Here is a 23,759-nt window from a genome sequence, read left to right on the forward strand (position 1 = left end):
GCAAAGAAAAACAGCAAAGAGTTCTTTACTTATGTAAACTCAAGAAGGAAGGGGATGAATCAGATTGGTCCACTTGATACTGATGGGTCAACTGTTGATGATCCTGCTCAGGTAGCTAACAAACTAAATGAATATTTTGCATCGACATTCACACATGAGGAGTTATTCAGCAAGGGGAATGCCAGAGGTGTATTCAACTCTAGCAGTAAGCTACAGAATCTTGAAATAACTGGGAGTAAAGTGGAGGAGAAACTGTTGAAGATAAACACAAGAAAGGCACCCGGGGTGGATGGGATCTATCCAGTTATATTAAAGGAGGCAGCAAAGGAAGTAAGCAAACCGTTAGCCATAATTATGAGAGCTTCCTTGGACTCAGGGGAGGTACCCATAGACTGGAAATGTGCAAATGTGACCCCAATTCACAAAGGAGGATCAAAGGCTGACACAAGTAATTATAGACCTGTGAGCTTAACTTCTGTTCCAGGAAAATTAATGGAGGCACTGGTTAAAGAAGCACTGCAGGATCATTTAGACAAGACTTCAGTTATAGCTCAGACACAGCATGGTTTTGTTAAGGGGAAGTCTTGCCTGACCAACTTGATTGGATACTATGATGCAGTCACAAAAGAACTGGATGCAGGGAATAACTTTGATATTATATACTTGGATCTTAGAAAGGCTTTTGATACTGTTGCACATGGAAGACTGCTACACAAATTGGAGAGTGTGACATTGGAGGCAAATTGCTGCTATGGATAAAGGGTGGTTGAGGGGGAGAAGACAGAGAGTGGTAATCAATGGACACTGCTCTTCGTGGACTAATGTTATTAGTGGAGTCCCTCAGGGCTCAGTGTTGGGTCCATGATTGTTTTCTGTATTTATAAATGATATTGATGATGGTATATCAAGCTTAATGTCCAAGTTTGCAGACGATACAAAGGTTGGCAGGGTTGTCAAGGACACTACTGACACTATGCTGCTGCAACAGGATCTGGAAAGGTTGAGCAGATGGGCTGAGAGGTGGCAAATGAAGTTTAACATTGACAAATGTAAAGTACTACACATGGGAAACAGCAACCCCAGAGCAACGTATCAACTCTGTGGTACTACACTGACAGTGGTAGAGAATGAAAGGGACTTGGGGGTGGTTTTGCAGGCAGATATGAAGTTCTCTGGGCAGTGCAGACGGGCTGCAAGAGTAGCTCATGGAGTATTGTCAATGATATACAGGAATTTTTCCAGCAGGGATAAGGAGGTGATTATTCCATTGTATAAGGCAATGGTCAGGCCACTCCTAGAGTACTATATACAGGTCTGGAGGCCTCATTTCAAGAAGGATGTAGAGCTGCTGGAACGAGTACAGAGAAGGGCAACAAGATTAGTGAATGGAACAAAGGGGTGTTCTTATGAAGAAAGGCTTAAGTTTTGCAAATTACAGTGTCTGGAGACTAGGCACCAGCAAAGTGATCTGATAGAGGTGTATAAAGCCTTGAATGGTTTAAGCATGCTCAATGCTGATGGGATTCTTCCTCTAGCTCAGAAAAATCGCCTGAGAGGGCATAAATTCAAATTGAGGAAAGACAGATGTAGGATAGACGTGCGGAAATTTGCCTTTAGCCAGCGGGTGGTTGGTTGGTGGAACAGACTTCCATCCCTTGTGGTGGAGGTTGATAGCCTAAATAAGTTTAAGGCTCAGCTGGACAGGTATTTTGAACAAACAGAGGGGTGAAGTGGAAGTGGGTTTTTTTTTTTTTTTGGCTGATGCTGCATAAGCTTGCTTATGCAGCATCAAATGCCTCTACTAATGCTAATGCTAATACATTCACTCGTGAGGACGTTTTTAGGGACGGGTATACCAAAAGAATTTCAAATTATGACTGGAAGCTAAATGATTTTATGATAACTGTTCAATAACCCCAGGGGCTCACATCTGGTGAGTATGGGCTGGCACACCCATGATCCTCAGATGGATATTATCATTGGTGCAGCAAAAGCCTCAGGCTTCCTTGCACCACATGGCTAATTATAATAATAATAATAATAAATAAAAATGTACATGTATTACATACTCCTCTTTATTCCTGATGGCTGATGAACTCCTTGGAGAACTGTCAAAATTTCCTTAGCTGTCTGTTCCAAATCTCTCACAACAAGTCTAATTTCCTTAAAAATAGAAAAATTAGCATTAATTGAAAATTTAATTAAGCAATTAAAATGAATGAAATACACTTTTTAAATATTTCACGACTCTAAGGAAAGTATAGTACAGCCGCTCCCCGGCTTACGTAATACTCGACTTCAATAAAAACAATTTGCACTATCCAGTTTATTGAGCTTTTCTGTTTGGGTAGTAAACTCAATCTTATTGCATTTGTGATAATACCAATAACTGGAATTCTGTGGGTTTTTACGTTATTATGGTGAAATTTGTCCCCTTCACTGAAATCTTCAATCATATAAAAAACAAATTTTCAGAATCTTCTCTTCATTCCTAGTTCCTAATTACAATGGTGAAGGGAAAGGGACCAACGGAAAGTGCAAGTGCTGGCAGTTCTAGGAAATGAAACAAAATTGATTTAGAAATGAAGATGATTAATTAAGATGTACGAAGCAGGACAAAGTTTGTCATCTATTGCACGGAATTAGGTCTCGCTGCTTCAACAATGAATTTTAAGGGACAGTGCACATATAAAAGAACATGTTAAAGGATCAACAGTGATCACAAAATAGCATTCAGGTGCTATATCGAAGATTGAAAAGCTATTAATAATATGGCTGGAAAATCAGATTCAGAAGCAAGTGCCCGAGTCCAATGGCCATTCAAGCAAAAGCAAGAAGTATTTATGAAGATATTATGGATAAGTATGGCAAACCCCAAGCCAAGTTTGTGGCAAACAACAGGTGGTTTCATAGGTTCAAGCATTGCACTGGTTTCCAAAACATTAAAATATATGGTGAAGTCACCAGTGCTGATTTTGCAGCTGCAGAGAAATTTTGTGATGTGTTTGAAAAAAACCCCTTCTAAATCTCCACAGCCCTCAATCTTCTGCAGTGGCATGCTTATCAGCTGGAGAGTTAATTCTGGCAATGATGCTCGAAAGGTAAAACTCGCTGACACATCATGCCTGTCTCTTGTTTTGTAATTATATAATATTGAAATTTTTGTAATTTTGTACACTTTTGTCATTTTTCCTGCACACGAGATTAAAAAAAATTGAATAAATAATTCTATTTACTTGTTCAAACATTTCTTTTTTGGTTCAATCAAATTTGCAAGTGCTGCATATGCATTTAGGGAAATTCCAATTTCTGTAAAATTCTACTTACGTAGAGTTCTGCGAAACGTAACCCTTACGTAAGTTGGGGAGTGGCTGTACAGTGTATAAATTTTTCAAATAATTTTCAGCAACTGTAAATAAATGTGTTAAGTACTTTTATAGATTACATTTCTCTAAAGTGGATTAAATAGAAATAATTCTACTCATTAACTGCCTATAGCCATCATCAAAACTATGTAACTAATATACTTGTCCAGCTTACAACTGCTTTACAAAAAGAAAATAATAAATACATAAAATAATGTATTAATTACCCAATGTGTGCAATTTTCCAATTATCCAATCATCTAGTAGCAACTGCAAAATGTGCCTTTATTAACCACTCAGTAAGAAATTGTGCAGTGTTGCAAAAGTTCATATACTTACATTTAATGGCCCCAGCATGTTCCCTATGCCATATAAAAAAAAAAAAAACAGCCCCAAGAACAGAAACTCAGAATTACATATTTTTAATTGAAAATTGCGTACATTATTGCATTCTGTCTGTGCCTTGGGGAAACAGTTCCACTAATGACAGGAACTTACTTTCATGCTCATGAAAGTAAGTTCCTGCTCACATTAGTGACAATGCTACTACACAGGGCTCACATTAGTGACAATGCTACTACACAGGGATCAACCTAAATTGCTAATATTGTTTTGATATAATCAGCATCACTAAAAATATGACTCTACTACTTATTTAAAACTCAAGGTACTAACAGTGCTGTTCTGAGGCTTTTGTTAAAAAATTTATTTTAAAACTTGTTATGCGTGTTCTATACCTTTTTATTAAAAAAAAAAAAAAAAGGAAAAAAAAATAAATAACAATTCTGCTGAAAATTGCAAAAAAAAAAAAAAAAAAAAATTGTATATAAATGTTATTAAAAAACATTATATATATTTGATACTATTAGTTACTTCCATTTTCAGGTTTATTTCAAATTTCACATGCTGTGAAGCACACAAAATTTGAAACTATGTACTTTGTTTCCCACAGTGTAGTGGGTTTCATTTTCCTGTCTTTATTCTTTGAAAATAATAACTCTTTTCAAAAACAACTGGGGTAAGATTGAAGATGTTTGTTGAACTAGTAGGTGAAGAAAAACAAGTAACCTAAAGCTTTAAACACAGTATCGGTGCATGTCCTGCACCACTTTTCAAATAAAAAGCAATAAAAACCCAAATAGTTTTAATCAGTGATTAATGGTGAATGCAGTAATGCTATTTTTGACGGTCACCTGTCAGGTGACCTACCAATACTGCAAGGCTACTATAATTAACTGTACAGAATGTATTTTTGGTAAATTGATATACTGAAGCTTCACTTTTAGAGCCACCCTTATGTATGGGAGATACATTTGCACTTTTCCAATCCAAGGGAATCTCCCCAGAGTCTAGTGATGCTCGCATAATTAGCCTCAATGGTTCAATGCACTCGCTTGCCGCCTCCCTTAAGATTATAGGGTATATTCCATCAACTCCAGGAGCCTTACTGGTCTGTAGGCTCGAAAGTTTTTTCATTAAATAATCTTGCGAAATTTCAATATCATTAATTACATATTTTTTAACTTCGCTCCCACAATTTCCCATTGCCACAAAAGGCTTTTCATTTGTAAATATCGATGCATATTTCTCGTTGATATCTTGGTCCAGAGCACTCTGCAGAAGCTCAAACCTGTTCTTCCTCAAGCTTTTAACAACTCGACAATAACTTCATCTTCCCCAGGACTTTCTGATTCTTCATTTTCTTCGATGCATGTTCTACCTCATCAGGAAGAATATTGGGTATGTTGTATGTGTTGCTAATTTGTGATCCATCTTCCCCACTGCTGGCATCATTCCCTCGCTCCTTGTATAATTCTCTATAGTAGGCTTCTGCTATTTGAATTATGCCTTCTCTGCTATTTATAAGTACACCATCACTATTCTTCAGTTTCAGTATCATTTGTCTTTCTGTATTGCTGCTAATGGCTGCTAATTTAAGTCCTTTGTTTTCCCTTAATGCTTGTTCTACTATTCTTGTGTTAAATTTTCTTATGTCCTCTCTGAGTCTCTTTCTAATGGCATTGCATAACTCAGTATACTCAATTTTCTCCTTATCAGTGTTTATCTTGCTCTTCATTTGTCGCCTTCAGTTCATCATAACAAATGTTTATTGATTAATTTTTTCTTCTTTGGATTTCTTTTTCCCTATAAGTTTCTTGGGCTTTATCACTTTCAGAAAGTTGTAATATTCCTCGTTGATATCTTGGTCCAGAGCACTCTGCAGAAGCTCAAACCTGTTCTTAAGTTCCAGTACATACTGCTTTTTCTCCTCTTCTTTTATCTCAAAAACCTTCGTATTATTTACTCGAGTCAGTTTTTTCCTTTCTTTTCCTACATCTATATCAAATGTGCATCTTAGCATTCTGTGATCACTTCCAACATTTACCTTATTCAAGACGGTAACGTTATTCATGATATATCTTCTGTTAGTTGTTGTTGTTATTTGGTTTTTAGGAGCTTTAGCAACTAAGGCGATATTGGTCTGGGGATATGCGGTGGTCATTCCCTGACCTTTCTCCATCCTCCATATTTGGTGGTCACTGGCTTGAACCCCGGTCTAATCAAGAAGCGTGTGCTAACCACTGCTGATACTTCCCACCTGGCTATGGAGGCGCTGATCTTCTGTTAGTGAGGATGAAGTCAATTTCATTAGTTGTTAATCCATTTGAACTCTTCCATGTCCACCCTTTTCTTGAAAAAAGTGTTCATTACTGACAATCCTCGAGATTCTGCAAATTCCACAAGCCTTTCACCTCTTTCATTTCTTTCACCAATTCCGAAATTTCCTATAGTTCCCCTTTCTGCGCTGTTTTGTCTTTTTCCAACCTTAGCCCCTTAGTGGGTTTTCTGATCATCTAGAAGACTCTCAATTTCAGTGTACATTTCTTCAACCTCTTCATCATCGTGGCTCGATGTTGGTGCATAAATCATTATAACCATTAGCTTGTACCTCTTAGAATGACTACATCATAGTAATTCAACAGATTACTCAAATTGCTATGAACTCCCCCCTTAATGGATTCATGCTGGGATCTATTCAAGATATCGGTTTTGAGATAGTCCTGAATTGCTTCCTTTACCATAGACTATGAACTTGCCCACTACAGAAAACTAACTGGACCATTATTACCTAATCCTCTTTATCATTATCTTTGTAGAGTGGGAGGATGTTAGTCCTTCTCCAGTCCCAAGAGCATCTTTCTCACATCAAAATTATGATACAAGAATTAACTACTAACATTCCCAATGACTTGATTGACTCATATGCAAAGTTTTTTTTAATTATAAGTGAATATACACCATTATAATCCCCTGGAGCCTTCCATCTTTTAAGCCCAGTAGCTTTTATAACAAATAGAGATCACTTATTTTACAGCAATCTTAAAAAGCCCCAGACATTCCAGCTGGATTTCAACAGCTTGGGATATTGTTAGGCAAGATTTTTCTTTTAGTTTTCATAAAATGTGTTTGTCTTGCCCCCCTCCCTCCCTCCCTCCCTCTCTCTCTCATACTTTTATTCAAAATAATTTTTTTATATTTGTATTGTTCGTATGGTTTCCTCTCATTCTCATATCTATATAATTTTATTCAAGCTTATTCGTTGATCTAGTAAAAAAAAATATATATATATATATATATATATGGTTATTTATTAGAATTAGCATTAAAAAAAACCTTCCCATTTCACCCATCCATTGGCTAGAAAACTTCTTTGTCCAGTTGTTCCCTGAATTTATTTAAGCTATCAAACTTCCACAATGACAGATGGACATTTTTGTCAGCAATCAACCACCCACTGGTTAAAGGCAAATTTCCACAAGTCTTCCCTCAAATTATGCCCCTCAAGTGCAAAATCTGAGCAAAAGGAAGAATCCCATCAGCATTGATGCTTACCTAAATCATTCAAGGCCTTAAACACTTCAATCAGATCATCTAACAGGTGCTTAATCTCCGGACATTGCAATTTTCAGAACTTAATCCTTTCCCGATAAGAGCAATCCTTTGTTCCTCTCACCAATCTCGTTAAACTTCTCTGTACTTGTTCCAGCAGCTCTACATCCTTCCTAAAATGAAGCCTCCAGACCTGCATGCAGTACTCTAGGTGTGACTTGACCATTGCCTTACACAAGGGGATAATCACCTCTTTTATGCCTGCTAGAAAATCCTGTATATCATTTACAAGATCCAATGAGCTGCTCTAGCAGCCTGGATGCACTGCTCAGAAAACTTCATATCTGACTACAATTATTCCAGTATTTTTCATTCTACACTACTCCGAGTGTAGAACCACACAGTTGGTTTGTTACTCTGGGGGTTACTGCTACCCAGTGGGTGAGCTGTGAATACTTTAACAACGGGCTTGCAGTATTGCCGACTTTTTTGATGTGAAACATGCTTGGAGATTCCTGTCGAGCAAATCTGATCGGTGACGGAAGTAACGTCATCTGCAGCTTCCACCAGAGATGCTTCCCACATTCACAGTACTAGTCTGTGCCGAGCACTCACTAGTAGTGTAATCAGAGCGTGTGACACATTTTTCGTGACTGGTAAAAAAAAAAAAGGTAAAGTGCAGCCATTATCAACCCACTGCAGGATGGAAGCCTCCTCAACAATTCATGCTGAGGGAAATGGACCATAATCTGCCACGCTGGTCCAGTGCGGATTGGCAGATCGACCATATTCAGCAGTCAGGGGCTTGAACCCTGGTCTACTCAAAGAGTGTGTGCTATTGCACTCCCGCTCCTGACCACTCGGATATCTCAAGTCAGCCTGGTCGTCATGTGCCCCCCCCCTTTACGATGATATGATAGCATCTCGAGTTCTAAATTTTTGAACAGTATGACATAACAATCATACTGCCTGAAGTAAGTATGCTTGCAACGATATGATTATTTGTCATATGACTACAACAATACAAAATTTGTAATCAATTTCTTTTTTCTTCTCGCATTTTCAAAACATTCCATTGTTAGATGCCGATAACTACATTTAGATACGTTGCAATCACAAGTATACATCTTACTCTAGTTATCATAAATCCATTGTATCTTGTCTTCCAGAAATTATGAAAATTTGTGAATGTTCAATAAAATATTTACAATACAAAAGGCTTTTTATTTCGTAATCAATATACAAATCAAAATATGTAAAAGAAACGCAAAGGATTCACATAAAACCATCTACCGCAGGTGCTCGGCAGATGCGCCACTTTTTTATTTGGCTTTTCTTTTTTCTTTTTTTTAACAACTAGGGAAATAATAACAGATACATGTTTTTTCGTGATAAAATTTTAATAATGCAACTAAAAAATAACATGAAATATTTCCCATATCACAAATAAAACTATCACAAAACATTCTACAATATAGAAACAAATATTACATAAAAAACACTCTTCTATAAAAAGATTACATGAAAAGATTACAGATTACATGAAAAAAATTATACAAATATTAAAAAAAATTTATTCTAAAAATTTCCATATAGAATTTACTTCTTTATTAATATTTTTGTTGGTCTTCTGCTTTGCTCAATAGCTGAGCGATGATTACAGAGGAATGATTTGATGTAACGATCTGGATCAAATTGAAGCAATGGTTTCCCATTTAGATGGATGGTCATCACAATCTGCAATGTGTTTAATTGTCAACATTATTCATTAATTTATTCACACAATATTATTCATTACACTGAAAGCTCGCTCAGCTTCTGATCACAATGGTTTCAAAGATATTTCTCGCTTTCTTAATTGAAGAGGGAATTTCATTCGATTTTAAAGATAAACTGAAGTCATCCGCAGCTGTCTTCGACAAAATCTCTAAAATCATTAATGTTTAGTCAATATTTTATCAGAAAACTTAATTTCTTATAAGAAAAACTGAAAAACAAATAAGAAAATAAATTTCTTATTTGTTTTTCAGTCTTGCCACAGAGACGAAAGTTCTTTCATATTCCATGATTCTGGGTAGCATATGTTTAAAATATCTTTCAATTCCAGATCATCAATAGTATCATTATTCTCTTTATTTAATTTAAAATTACTCTGTTGCATTAATAACTTATCCTTAATAACTTGTCACGAAGTAATTTTTTAAATGTGTTCTTACTTTCGATTTTGATTCCTTCAAATTCAACATGCTCTCAATTTTAGCTTCATAATTTCCAAATGAAATGTGTTACGGGCCTTAGCCTCAAGGCTGTGAGAGGTTTAGACAACATACAAGTTAGTGCAAATGCATCATATTAGTACACAGGTAAACTCTGAATTAGCACAAATATGCAAAGGTGGCATCGTTTAAGTTATCTCATATTGTGAATACCTTCATAACGAGTTGCCATGATATTGCACTACTTCGAATAAGTAACGTTTCACAAAAGGAGAAGACTTGTTACTTATTCTCAGCAGATACCACCACCCAGACGGCACCATTTCAGGGCTATTTGACGCTTCTTCGGTGGGTGCCATCTGGGTGGTGGTATCCTCTGAGAATAAGTAACAATCTTCTCCTTTGGTGAAGCGTTACTTATTCGAAGTAGTGCAATATCATGGCAACTCACTGTGAAGGTATTCACAATATGAGATAACTTAAACGAAGCCGCCTTTGCATATTTATGCTAATTCAGAGTTTAGCTGCGTACTAATATAATGCGTTTGCACTAACTTGTACGTTGTCTTCATAATTTCCTTCAGAATATTTCAAATTAGCAATAGCATTGATAGTTAGAATAATTAATTTATCTGTTTTTACTATAAAGATGCTGCTACTTTGTAACGCTTCTGGAAGGTAAGAGAGCTCCAGTAGGTGTCGATCATTAGTGCTAAATCGTTAAGAAATTTGAAATTGAAAAGTCGGTTTAATAATCCAGAATATTTAACTTTCTGTTCAAAATGTTTGCACAAAACGGGATGATTCCTCCAACCCACAACTGCTGTCCCCAGCTGCCCATCGCAGCCCAAACACAGGACTTTATAGTTTTTATAGATCTTTATAGTTTCCACATCAAGTTCTTCAACAATAATCCTTAATTCATGCTGGGTTTTTGGAGATTAGTGATATAGGATTTAGCATACGATTTTATTTATTTATTTTTTTTTTTTAAATTATTGCCTGTATGGAATTATATTTTGGAACATTTTCTTCACAGTGAAAGCCTCGACTTGGTTTCCAAATTTGCACAGACCATCTTTGGAAAGTTTACTTAACATCTTAGTTATATCACACACCCCTCGACGTCACTACCGACTCTAGTTCTTTGAATACTGTGCAAAAAAACACTCTGAATACTGAAAAAAAAAACCTTCCCATTTCAAAAAAACCTTCCCATTTCAAAAAAACCTTCTCATCCATTCATTCCAAATGTTAACATTAGCAGAGGCATATGATGCAAGAAAGCAAGCTTATGCAGCATCAGCCAAAAAAAAAAAAAAAAAACCCTTCCACTTCACCCCTCTGTTCGTTCGAAATAACTGTCCAGCTAAACCTTAAATTTATTTAGGCTATCAACTTCCACAACAAGGGATGGAAGTCTGTTCCACCAACCAACTACCCGCCGGCTAAAGGCAAATTTCCGCACATCTATCCTACATCTGTCTTTCCTCAATTTGAATTTATGCCCTCTCAGGCGATTATTCTGAGCAAGAGGCAGTATCCCATCAGCATTCAACATGCTCAAACCATTCAAGGCTTTGTACACCTCTAACAGATCACCTCACTGGTGCCTAGTCTCCAGACACTGTAATTTGCAAAACTTAAGCCTTTCTTCGTATGAGCAACCCTTCGTTCCATTCACTAACCTTGTTGCCCTTCTCTGTACTCGTTCCAGCATCTCTACATCCTTCTTGAAATGAGGCCTCCAGACCTGTATACAGTACTCTAGGTGTGGCCTGACCATTGCCTTATACAAGGGAATAATCACCTCCTAATCCCTGCTAGAAAAATTCCTATATATCATCGACAATAGAACATGAGCTACTTTCTAAGATCCAAATATGATATATTTGGATCTTAGAAAGGCCTTTGATACTGTTGCACATGGAAGACTGCTGCACAAATTGGAGCAGTGTGGCATTAGAGGCAAATTGCTGCTGTGGATAAAGGGATGGTTGAGTGGGAGAAGACAGAGTGATAATCAATGGAGACTGCTATTTGCGGACTAATGTTATTAGTGGAGTCCCCCAGGATTCAGTGTTGGGTCCATTGTTTTCTGTATTTATAAATGATACTGATGGTATATCAGGCTTAATGTCCAAGTTTGCAGACAATATGAAGGTTGGTAGGGTTGTTAATCACAATAATGCTGGTACGCTGCTGCAACAGGATCTAGAAAAGTTGAGGAGATGGCAAATGAAGTTTAGCATTGACAAATGTAAAGTACTACATATGGAAAGCAGTAACCTCAGAATAACATATCAACTGTGTGGTACTACACTGACAGTGGTAGAGAATGAAAAGCACCTGGGAGTAATTGTGCAGGAAGATATGAAGTTTTCTGAGCAGTGCAGATGGTCTGCAAGAGTAGCTCAGTGTCTTGTCAATGATATACAGGAATAAGGAGGTGATTATCCCCTTGTATAATGCAATGGTGAGGCCACACCTTGAGTACTGTATACAGGTCTGGAGGCCTCATTTTAAGAAGGATATAGAGTTGCTGGAAAGAGTTCAGAGAAAGGCAACAAGATTAGTGAATGGAACAAGGGTTGCTCTTACAAAGAAAGGCTTAAGTTTTGCAAATTACAGTGTCTGGAGACTAGGCACCAGCGAGGTGATCTGATAGAGGTGTATAAAGCCTTGAAAGGTTTGGGCATGCTCAATGCTGATGGGATTCTTTCTCTTGCTCAGAATAATCACTTGAGAGGGCATAAATTCAAATTGAGGAAAGACGGTTGTAGGCTAGATGTGTGGAGGTTTGTCTTTAGCCAGCGGGTGGTTGGTAGCTGGAACAAACTTCCATCTATCATTGTAGAAGTTGATAGCTTAAATAGATTCAAGGCAGAGCTTGACAAACATTTGGAGCAAGTGGATGGGTGAAATAAGGGCTTTTTTTTTTTTTTTTGGCTGATGCTATATAAGCTTGCTTTCTTGCATCATGTTCCTTTGTTAATGCTAATTTCTCAATATTCCCATAACTGTTTTATTTTCTTCATTGTATATACTATGGTTGTATGTCTTACTGAAACACCAGAACCCTACTTCGTGGACCGGGCAGTTACACTACTGGTATGCCCAGGTCCCATTGGCAAATGCTTTGCTCTTTTCTTTACCTTTCCATATTCTAATTTTTATGGACCACGAATTATTAGAATATACGAGGAGACTTTGGGTACTATTGCTGTTCTATTTCTTCCCTCACTTCTATTTTAGCCTCAGCTTATTACTTACTCTCTATTAACCCCCCCCCCCCATCTTTATGTATATATTTGTTCAGTCTGCTATTTAGCAAGCTGCTAAATTTTGATCAATTATTACATTTTTTTCACGAAGGCCCATTTGGCCTATAATTAGGTCCTGCAAATCTAGGAATCAGAAACAGCTTTTTCTGTTTATTATTTGGAAATACTGAATCGTGCTAGACCTTGATAAAATACCATTCAATGTATTCTTTTATAAAAATTATCAATAATTTAATAATATTTTACTAATTAGTATTTTGGTGGGGGGGTGGGATAACTTTTGGTTATAGCTCAGGGCACTCATGCCTCCTTTTCATTTCAGTATTATTAACCAGCTTGTTTCTTATACTGGGTAATAATATCTACTATTGCCAATCTAGGCTTCCACTTTTCTTTCTAATATGTATATCTTTACTCAATTGTTTTTTTTTTTTTAATAATTCTATATATTTTCTTATTCTCTAATATCACATTCTGACGATTTTTAATTGTTTATTCGATGACATTAATCAGTTTTGTTAAATTTATTTTGTATAATATCATTCTCGTTTATATACATTTACTTTAAATAGAACTGCTTGTTCAAAATTTGTTTCAAACATATATATGTATAAACACAATTCTTGGACTTTCCTCTCATACCATATTTTAAATAAATAACTGAAAAGTCTTACAAGGCCACATTCCATTACAAAAACCAAACTTAAAAAAATAAAACCCATCAATCAGATAATGGGGAGGGATAAGAATCGGATTGAGATCTATAATGCTCTAAGAGAATAGTAAAATAAAGATGAAAGGAAACTTGCTACACTGAATTGTAACAGATTTTCTTATAATCAGAGGTTAATTACTGGAATAGCTCACCTCTAAGGTCAATTCATGAAAACAGCTTGATAAAATGAATAAAGAGGTACTGAACTATTTTCACCCCTCACAATGTAACAAAACTCTAGGGTTTTTTTGCACCGTACACCTAATATTTAAGCTAAAAGAAGAATGAATAGAGGATAAGGAATGATGAGTTTTGTAGCAACTATACACACCCCCTCTCACACTTCTATCCTTAAATGCACTGTATTTAAGAAGTACATGTCACTTGCCAAAAGTAGTCTGTGTACACTATAATAGAACATTCTAAGGTTTGGAACTAACACAGATCAATGACTCTGTAAGACAGTAGGAAATAGTAGTAGTAATGGAGGTATGTGATGCAAGAAAGCAAGAAAATAGCATCGGCCAAAAAAAAAAAAAAAAAATTTCACACAGCCATTCCCTCTAAAGGTTTTCCAACTTCCACAATGACAGATGGAAGTTTTTTCCAGCAATTAACCATCTGCTGGCTAATGCAAATTTCCACACATCTATTCTACACCTGTTTATCCTCAATTTGAATTTATGCCCCTGAGGGTACATAAATTCAAATTGAGAAAATTTCTGATGGGATTCTTCCCTTTGCTCATAATCTGAGCAAACTGAAGAATCCTATCAGAATTCAGCATGCTCACCCATTCAAGGCCTTATACACTTCAATCAGATCACAACTCGCAGGAGTGGCAGTGCGTAGCACACGCTTCTTGATTAGACCGGGGTTCGAGCTCGTGACCACCAAATAAGGAGGATGCAGAAAGGTCAGGGAATGACCACCGCATATCCCCGGAGCAATATGGCCTTAGTTGCTAATGCTCCTAAAAACCAAATAACAAACAAACAACTCGCAGGTGCCTAGTCTCCAGTCACTGTAATTTGCAGAACTTAAGCTTCCTTGGTAAGAGGACCTCTTCATTCCCCTCACCAATCTTGTTGCCCTTCTCTATACATGCTGCTCAAGCAACTACATCCTTCCTAAAATGAGGCCCCCAGACCTGTACACAGTACTCAGGGTGTGGCCTGATCACTGCCTTATACAAAGGGATAATCACCTTTTGCCTACTAGCAAAATTCCTGTATATCATTGACAATACCCCATGACCTGCTCTGGCAGCTTGTCTGCATTGCTCAGAAAACTTCATATCTGACTATACAATTACTCCCATATCTTTTTCACTTTCTAGCACCCTAATTGCAGTACCACCACACAGTTGGTATGTTTCTCTGGGGTTACTTCTACCCATATGTAGTACAGGTGACCCCCGCTGATAATTCATTCCCGAAAAACAGAATGCTAGCTGAATCAGTGCTAAGCAAGCACCGTATTCCTGTAAAGTAACATGTATTTGTGAGTCGCAGTCCATAGCATTAGCATTAGCAAAGGCACATAATGCAAGAAAGCAAGCTTATATAGCATCAGCCAAAAAAAAAAATCCCTTATTTTACTCATCCACTCGCTCCAAATGTTTGTCAAGTTCTGCCTTGAATCTATTTAAGCTATCAACTTCTACAACGACAGATGGAAGTTTGTTCCAGCAATCAACCACCCGCTGGCTAAAGGCAAACTATCCTACAACTGTCTTTCCTCAATTTGAATTTATGCCCTCTCTGGCGATTATTCTGAGCAAGAGGAAGAATCCCATTAGCCTTGAGCATGCTCAAACCATTCAAGGCTTTATGGGAATAAATCAGATCACCTCAATCAGATCACATCACAGGTGCCTAAGTCTCCAGAAGCTAAAATTTGAAGAACTTAAGCCTTTCTTCATAAGAGCACCCCTTTGTTCCCTTCACCAGTCTTGTTGCCCTCCTCTGTACTCGTTCTAGCAACTCTACATCCTTCTTAAAATGAGGCCTCCAGACCTGTATACAGATCAGGTCACCTGATCATTGCCTTATACAAGGGGATAATCACCTCCTTATCCCTGCTAGAAAAATTCCTATATATCATTGACAAGACACCATGAGCTACTCTTGCAGACCTTCTGCACTCCTCAGAAAACTTCATATCTGCCTGCACATTATCCCCAGGTCCTTTTCATTCTCTACCACTGTCAGTGTGGTACCACAGAGTTGATATGTTACTCTGGGATTACTGCTTCCCATATGTAGTACTTTATATTTGTCAATGTTAAACTTCATTTGCCACCTCTCAGCCCATCTGCTCAACTTTTCTAGATCCTGTTGCAGCAGTGTACTGTCATTAACAACCCTGCCAACCTCTGTATTGTCTGCCATTTGATAGACCAGTTATTTAATAAATTCACTTTAGTGAATATACATTGAAGTGTCTTCCTTCATATTTATTAAATAATGAAATGTATCATAATATATTTTAGTACTTAAAATATATTATACACTTTACTTATCATATATATTATACATTATATACTCTACTTATCATATATATTACATAATTATATGAACAAAAAAGAAATCAACGCTACGCAGTTCTTGAAAATCTATAAAAATTTTGATATCAGGTTGTAACGTAATTGCTGTACAACACTTATGTAATATTTAAGATAAAATCTATAAAACTTATGTTGTAGTGTGTTGCTATAATAAAGATATATTGTTGTGCGCTTATTACCGTATATTACAATTACATCAGTGTTGGAAAATCTTCGGTGATGTCGTCTATCACCTCTGAAAAATTTGCATATACGAGTGGCTTCTCTTAGAAAACTTCCTACACACAGCAATAAACGCGATGGCTTTTTATAACTAAAGTGCTGATTTATAATGTTGCCATCACAAACAGAAAATTAAAGAGTGTTATTTTGCAAATTGATATCCATTATTATTTTTAATCATAAACATAAATTAGCACACTAATATTTTTTAAGCATATGGGATGAAACGATTTCCACCTACCAGCCACAATGTCATTTGTAGAAATAATCATCCCCCTTGAAGACGGGATTTTCGACGGGAAATAGCATAGGATATTTCCTAACCGATAATAAACGGTAACAAAAAGACACAGAAATGTTGGTAACAATATTTAATATTAAAAATTTGTACATATAAAATATTCTCCATTACATACATATATAATTATGTGGCGAGTAACTACATTACGTATCAAAATTAAACTTAAAATGCCAATTAAAATCATGAATTTATTAATCCAATGGCCCTGGGCTTCCAAGTTTTCGTAACTTTGGTTGATCTTTGGTTTTACTTTGGCTGTCTTCCTAGTAAACTAAAAGGGGTTTTACTTTAAAATCTCCGCAGTGTTACCACCCAACAATAAAGTCAACCGATCCTTCGCCGCTTTGAAGGCTGGCACATTTTTTCTTCTTCTTTCGATATAAAACTTCTTTTAGGCATTAATTTCCAAAAAAAGTCCCATTTCATCTATGTCAAAAACTTGAGAAGTTTAATACCACTCTCCAATAATTTTTAGTTCTTCTTTGAAAGTTTTGGCTCCTTGCGGCAACTCCCTAGATTTAAAATCTATCATACCAGCCATTACAAGCTTTAAATGCCACTTTTTTTTTTTTTTTTTTTAAGGTGAGCTTTCTTCAGATCACCATATAGGCTAATCGCTTTTTCTTTAATATTTAACTTAACAGAATTGTGCATTGGATATTATCTCAATAAAATTTTTTAGAAGTCTCTCCATTTCAATTATAATAGCCAGTCTAGTTGCTTGCAGTGGTACAGCTGTCTTTCCGGCTGCTAAAATTAATTCTTTATTTTTTATAATTGTTCTTACAGTTGAACTTGCCAGTCTTAAATTATTACACACATCCACTTGTTGTTGAACAGAATCAATCTGCTTCAAAACGTATAATTTAATTTTCAAATTCAGTATTTTTTTTACCTTAGTAGGCTTCATACCACGTCCAGACGTCCTTTTTAATTCTTATTCGCCATTATTAATCTTCAAAAATGTAACTGCGTTGCATTAATTATGATACAATGTTTGAGTAAACTGTCCATTACAGATGATGTCTAACGCTGTACCGAGTGAAGACTTCAGCTAAATGCATATAATGCAAATATTACAAGCAATATACTTGTTCATTTTTTAAAATGTTGATCTCGGAAATATGTAACAAGTCACCATAGAGTAATTAAATTAGCATGGGAAACTTTGCTATTCATTTTCAAGATACTGACTACATCAGATAAAATGTTTTCATTAAACATGCCAAAAATTCAATCCCCCAGGGGCTCACATCTGGTGAGTATGGGCTTGGCACACCCAGGGTCCTGAGCTGGATATCATCATTCTTCTTTTTCTTGGTGATTCCTTTCTACTCTCTCTCTCTCTTGGGGTAATTCAGAAAAATTTTTTTTTTTGGCTGGTGCAGCATAAGCCTCAGGCTTCCTTGCACAATATGGCTAATGATAATAATAATAATAATAAAAGAGCTATGACAGAGTTAGAGTGAGATATGGGTTATAATATAAGAACAGCATTATAGCAAATGGGCGTAGAACAAACTGCGTTATAATGAGGACCTGCTGTACTTTACATTTGTCAATGCAAAACTTCACAGCCACTTCTCAGCCCATCTGCTCAAATTTTCTAGATCCTATTGCAGTAGCACACTACTATTACTGTCATTAACAACCCTGCCAAAATAAAAAGAAAATGAGTGGGATGGTGCATACTAAATAAACACTACAAGAATATGGTGACCACATTTTGATATCATATACTTGTATTTCGGGAAAGCTTTTGATACCGTTGAGCATGGAAGACTACTGTACAAATTGGAGCAGAATGGTATTAAGGGTAAGTTGCTACAATGGATAAAAGGATGGTTGAGTGGGCGAAGACAGAGGGTGGTAATCAGTGGGTGCTGATCTTCGTGGACTAATGTTATTAGTGGAGTCCCACAGGGTTGGTGTTGGTATATTTATCAATGATATTGATGAAGGTATATCAGGCTTAGTATTGAAGTTTGCAGATGATACAAAGGTTGGCAGGGTTGTTAATGACAGTAATGGCAGTGTGTTACTGCAACAGGATCTAGAAAATTTGAGCAGATGGGCTGAGAAGTGGCAACTGAAGTTTAATATTGAAATATGCAAAGTACTGTATATGGGTAGAAGTAACCCCAGAGAAATATACCAACTGTGTGGTACTACACTTAAGGAGGTAGAAAATGAAAAAGACCTGGGAGTAATTGTGCAGTCAGATATGAAGTTTTCTGAGCAATGCAGACAGGCTGCTAGGGCAGCTCATGGGGTGTTGTCAATGATATACAGTAATTTTGTTAGCAAGGAAAAGGAGGTGATTGTCCCTCTGTATAAAGCAATGGTCAGGCCATGCCTTGAGTACTGCGTGCAGGTCTGGAGGCCTCATTTTAGGAAGGATGTAGATTTGCTCGAGCGTGTACAGAGAAGGGCAACGAGATTGATGAGGGGAATGAAGGGATCCTCTTACCAGGAGAGGCTTAAGTTCTGCAAATTGCAGCAGCTGGAGACTAGGCATCTGATAGGGCCTCGAATGGGTTGAGCACGCTGAATTCTGATGGGATCCTTCCACTTGTTCAGATTACGAACCTAAGGGGGCATAAATTGAAATTGTGGAAAACCAGATGTAGAATAGGTGTGCGGAAATTTGCCTTTAGCCAGCAGGCGGTTAATTGCTGGAACAAACTTCTATCTGTCATTGTGGAAGTTGATAGGTTAAATAAATTTAAGGGGGAACTGGACAAATATTTAGATGTAATTGTTTTGTAATTTTTTTTTTTTTTTTTGGCTGATGCTGCATAAGCTCATATGCTTGCTTTCTTGCATACATGCCACTACTGCTACACATCTATAAAGGAAAGGTAATAGGTAAGTATGTGCAAGTGCGTTAGAGGAGGTTCAATTTTGTTTTATTTATTTTTATTTTTTTTTATTAATATAACAAACTGCAATACTAGGGTACCTGCCCACCCACTGATGATAGGCCAATAGCCTTGAAACATGTCTGGGTGGTGGTACTCACTGAGAATAAGTAACAATAGCCTTCCCTATTAGTGAAGCGTTACTTATTTGAGGTAGTGCAGTATCATGGCAATTCGTCGTGAAGGCAGAGCACAATATGAGAAAGAGCAAATGATGCCCACAACAACTACTTTGTAGTTTTTTTAAGAGCGTCTATGGTGTATCAAACACCGATATTATATAGATACTAAACTCAAAGTATTATGCCATGTGCATTTAATTATTTTAAATAACAAACTACATATTGGTCCAAATGCATTTAGCTGGCCAACTAAGAAAAAACTAAGGCAATATGTTTTTACACATTTTAGCAATTTTGTAAACTTGGCAAGAGCTCCACTTTCTATCCCTGCCTCCATTCAAAATCCCAGCTACACTGCTAACTATAACTTCACAATAATAAGTGTACACATTTATTAAACACAAAAAAAATTATAAATTTCTCAAACCCAATTGTTGAAAAAAATAAACAATATAATAGCGTTAACCTTAAAAAATTTTGATATTAGGGTCTTCCGTAAATGATTGCATAAGATGATGATATAGCCAAATATTTTGAATGTAAGTCGAAAACAAGGCAAAAATAATGCACCCGTAATAACTAAAACTCAACTGAAAGCAGTAACGAGTGAAACACAAAGGGCCATTAAAGTTCAATGGAGACTACATTTGGGGCTAAAAAGAGCCATTAATTTCAATAACAAGCAAATTATTTCGCAAGCTCCCATTTTTCAAGCAATCTTCACAGAACATTTTGTTACCTAACTCTAACCTAAAGAAAGATAGGCATAACTTAAAAACTTTAAACCAAAACACGAAGGCTGCTTTGTCATAGTCTCCAAATTTCGCAGTAAATCTTATCTTCCTACCTCACGCAAATCCTGTTCTGTATCTAAATGCTTTTGAAATGCGGAAAATATTTCTGTAACTGAATGAGCCATATTGGCTTTCACGTTAGAACAAAATACAATACGCTTATTTATTCTTGTAAGGAATCATTAACGACGATCCCTGATTATCGAAACACACTACAGAAAGTAAAACAAAACAGCATTACGAAGGACGATAACTCTTGAATACTGCGCCACCAATAAATCAGAATTTACCCGTATGTGATTTTTAAAAAATTCTATGGAAAAAGTTTTAATAATAATAATATGATACAATACAATATTTATTCATCATCAGCCATTTTCAATCCATGGCAGGATGAAAGCTTCTCCAACAACTTTCCAGTTCCTTCTGTTTTGAGAACTGGCCATCCATTTACTACCCACAAACTCATGAATTTCATCTATCCATCTCCGCCTTTGTCTTCCAGGTTTTCTTCTAGCGCCTCTTGGGTACCATTCTGTTATTTTCTTAGTCCATCTGTCATCATGTCTTCGAGCTATGTATCCTGCCCAAGACTATTTTAGTTCTTTAGTTTTGATAAGAATATCCTTTACTTGAGTTTGCTGCTTAATCTATGTGTTTCTCTTCTTATCTCACAGTCCGATTCCTAATATAAGTCGTTCCATTCTTCGCTGTGTAGTTCTTACCTTCTCTTCCATTCTTTTGGTGAATGACCAAGATTCACTTCCATAAGTCATGGTGGGGAGAATACATTGGTTCATTATTTTACGTTTAAGACAATTTGGGATATTGCTCCTCAGTATGTGACTAACATACAATGTGGTCTTACATTTGCCTTATACAGTGGGATTATAACTACCCTATCTCTACAGGATAATGTTTGATAAATCAACAGTAAGAAATCATGAGCTTTCTGGCCACCACCTGTTTACGCTGCTCACAGAACATCTGCCCATATTGTAACTTCCAGATACCTTGCATCCTGTAATGTTTTAATTCAACCCCACTAAGTGCATAAATTATTTTGAGGTGGCTATTCCCCAAGTGTAAGACCTTGCGTTCTGTTATATTAAAACATAGCTGCCACTTTTCTAACCACTCTTGAGGCCCGTTCAAGAAATTCGGAAAGAGTACTGCTTAGCACTGATTATTAACAACCCTCTCAACCTTTACATCAGGCCCTATATCCCTTCAACTACGGCTCGTTCAATCATTATCGTTCAAGGTTTAGGCCTAAATGGTTATCAAATGAACTAATGAGACTCGTGTCAGAGAAGAAAAATGCATGGGATGCATATAAATTATTAGGCGACGCAGAAGCCTGTAGCAGATATAAGCTAGTCTGTAATCAGGTCACAAAGGAGGTTCGGCAGGCAAAGGCGGATTACGAGAAATCTTTGGCAAAAGATGCTAAGAAAAACAGCAAGGATTTCTTTACTTATATAAACTCTAAAAGGAAGGGGATGAATATGATTTGTCCACTTGACATCGATGGTTCGACTGTTGATGATCCTGCTCAGATAGCAAACAAACTGAATGAGTATTTTGCATCTATATTCACACGTGAGGAATTATTACAGTTTGAAAATGGAAGAAGGTTATCAAATTGTAGCAGTGTGCTTAATGATTTTGTAATAACTGAGAGCAAAGTGGAGGAGAAATTGTTGAAGTTAAACATAAGAAAGGCACCTGGGGTGGATGGGATCTATCCAGTTATATTAAAGGAGGCGGCAAAGCAACTAAGCAAACCCTTAGCCATAATTATGAGAGCATCCTTGGATTCAGGGGAGGTTCCCACGGACTGGAGATGTGCAAATGTATCCCCAATTCACAAAGGAGGTTCGAAGGGTGACACGAGTAATTACAGACCAGTTAGTTTAACTTCTGTTCCGGGTAAAATAATGGAGTCACTGGTTAAAGATGCATTGCAGGATCATCTAGACAAGACTGCAGCAATAATTCAGACACAGCATGGGTTTGTTAAGGGAAAGTCTTGTCTGACAAATTTGATTGGTTATTATGATGTGGTCACAAAGGAACTGGATGCAAAAAATAATTTTGATATCATATACTTGGATTTCAGAAAAGCTTTTGACACTGTTGCGCATGGAAGACTACTGTACAAATTGGAGCAGAATAGTATTAAGGGTAAGTTGCTACAATGGATAAAAGGATGGTTAAGTGGGAGAAGACAGAGGGTGGTAATCAATGGGTGCTGCTCTTTGTGGACTAATGTTATTAGTGGAGTCTCACAGGGCTTGGTGTTAGGTCCACTGTTGTTTTGTATATTTATCAATAATATTGATGAAGGTATATCAGGCTTAATGTCGAAGTTTGCAGATGACACAAAGGTTGGCAGGGTTGTTAATGACAGTAATGGCAGTGTGCTACTGCAACAGGATCTAGATAATTTGGGCAGATGGGCTAAGAAGTGGCAACTGAAGTTCAACCTTGACAAATGCAAAGTACTGCATATGGGAAGAAGTAACCCCAGAGAAACGTACCAACTGTGTGGTACTACACTTAAGGTGGTAGAAAATGAAAAAGACCTGGGAGTTATTGTGCAGTCAGATATGAACTTTTCTGAGCAGTGCAGACAGGCTGCTAGGGCGGGTCATGGGGTTTTGTCAATGATATATAGGAATTTTGCTAGCAGGGAAAAGGAGGTGATTGTCCCTCTGTATAAGGCAATGGTCAGGCCACGCCTTGAGTACTGCGTACAGGTCTGGAGGCCTCATTTTAGGAAGGATGTAGATTTGCTTGAGCGTGTACAGAGAAGGGCAACAAGGTTGGTGAGGGGAATGAAAGGATTCTCTTACCAAGAGAGGCTTAAGTTCTGCAAATTGCAGTGGATGGAGACTAGGCACCTGCGCGGTGATCTGATTGAGGTCTATAAGGCCTTGAATGGGTTGAGCACGCTGAATTCTGATGGGATCCTTCCACTTGTTCAGATTACGAACCTACGGGGACATAAGTTCAAATTAAGAAAGATGTAGAATAGATGTGCGGAAATTTGCCTTTAGCCAGCGGGTGGTTAATTGCTGGAACAAACTTCCATCTGTCGTTGTGGAAGTTGATAGGTTAAATAAATTTAAGGAGGAACTGGACAGGTATTTGGAGGGAATGGTGTGATTTTTTTTTTTTTTTTTTTTGGCTGATGCTGCATAAGCTCCTACACTTGCTTTCTTGCATCATGTGCCACTACTACTACTATTATTTCCCTTTCTGTGGCATACTTGTTCATCATTACTTTTGTTTTAGCCATATTCATCTTTAGTCCAAAATCCTTACTAACTGTGCATAACGGATTAAGATTTTTT

General features: G+C 36.9%; 1 protein-coding gene across 1 annotated transcript in view; it reads right to left on the bottom strand.

Moving 5' to 3' along the window:
• The window catches only part of LOC150089860 (translin-like), a 106,960-nt gene extending 86,320 nt beyond the window's left edge, over positions 1–20,640 (bottom strand). Inside the window, exons 1-2 of the mRNA XM_090368867.1 lie at positions 20,454–20,640; positions 2,070–2,163 (exon numbers count right to left, since the gene is read on the bottom strand). Coding sequence (XP_090224993.1) covers positions 2,070–2,163; positions 20,454–20,525 — 166 coding nt within the window. The 5' untranslated portion in view covers positions 20,526–20,640. The remainder of the gene's footprint in view (positions 1–2,069; positions 2,164–20,453) is intronic.
• Between the last annotated feature and the right edge of the window lie 3,119 nt (positions 20,641–23,759).

Source organism: Mastigoproctus giganteus, chromosome 2 (genome assembly GCF_048544385.1).
Source record: "Mastigoproctus giganteus isolate SK-2022 chromosome 2, ASM4854438v1, whole genome shotgun sequence".
Taxonomy (NCBI): domain Eukaryota; kingdom Metazoa; phylum Arthropoda; class Arachnida; order Uropygi; family Thelyphonidae; genus Mastigoproctus; species Mastigoproctus giganteus.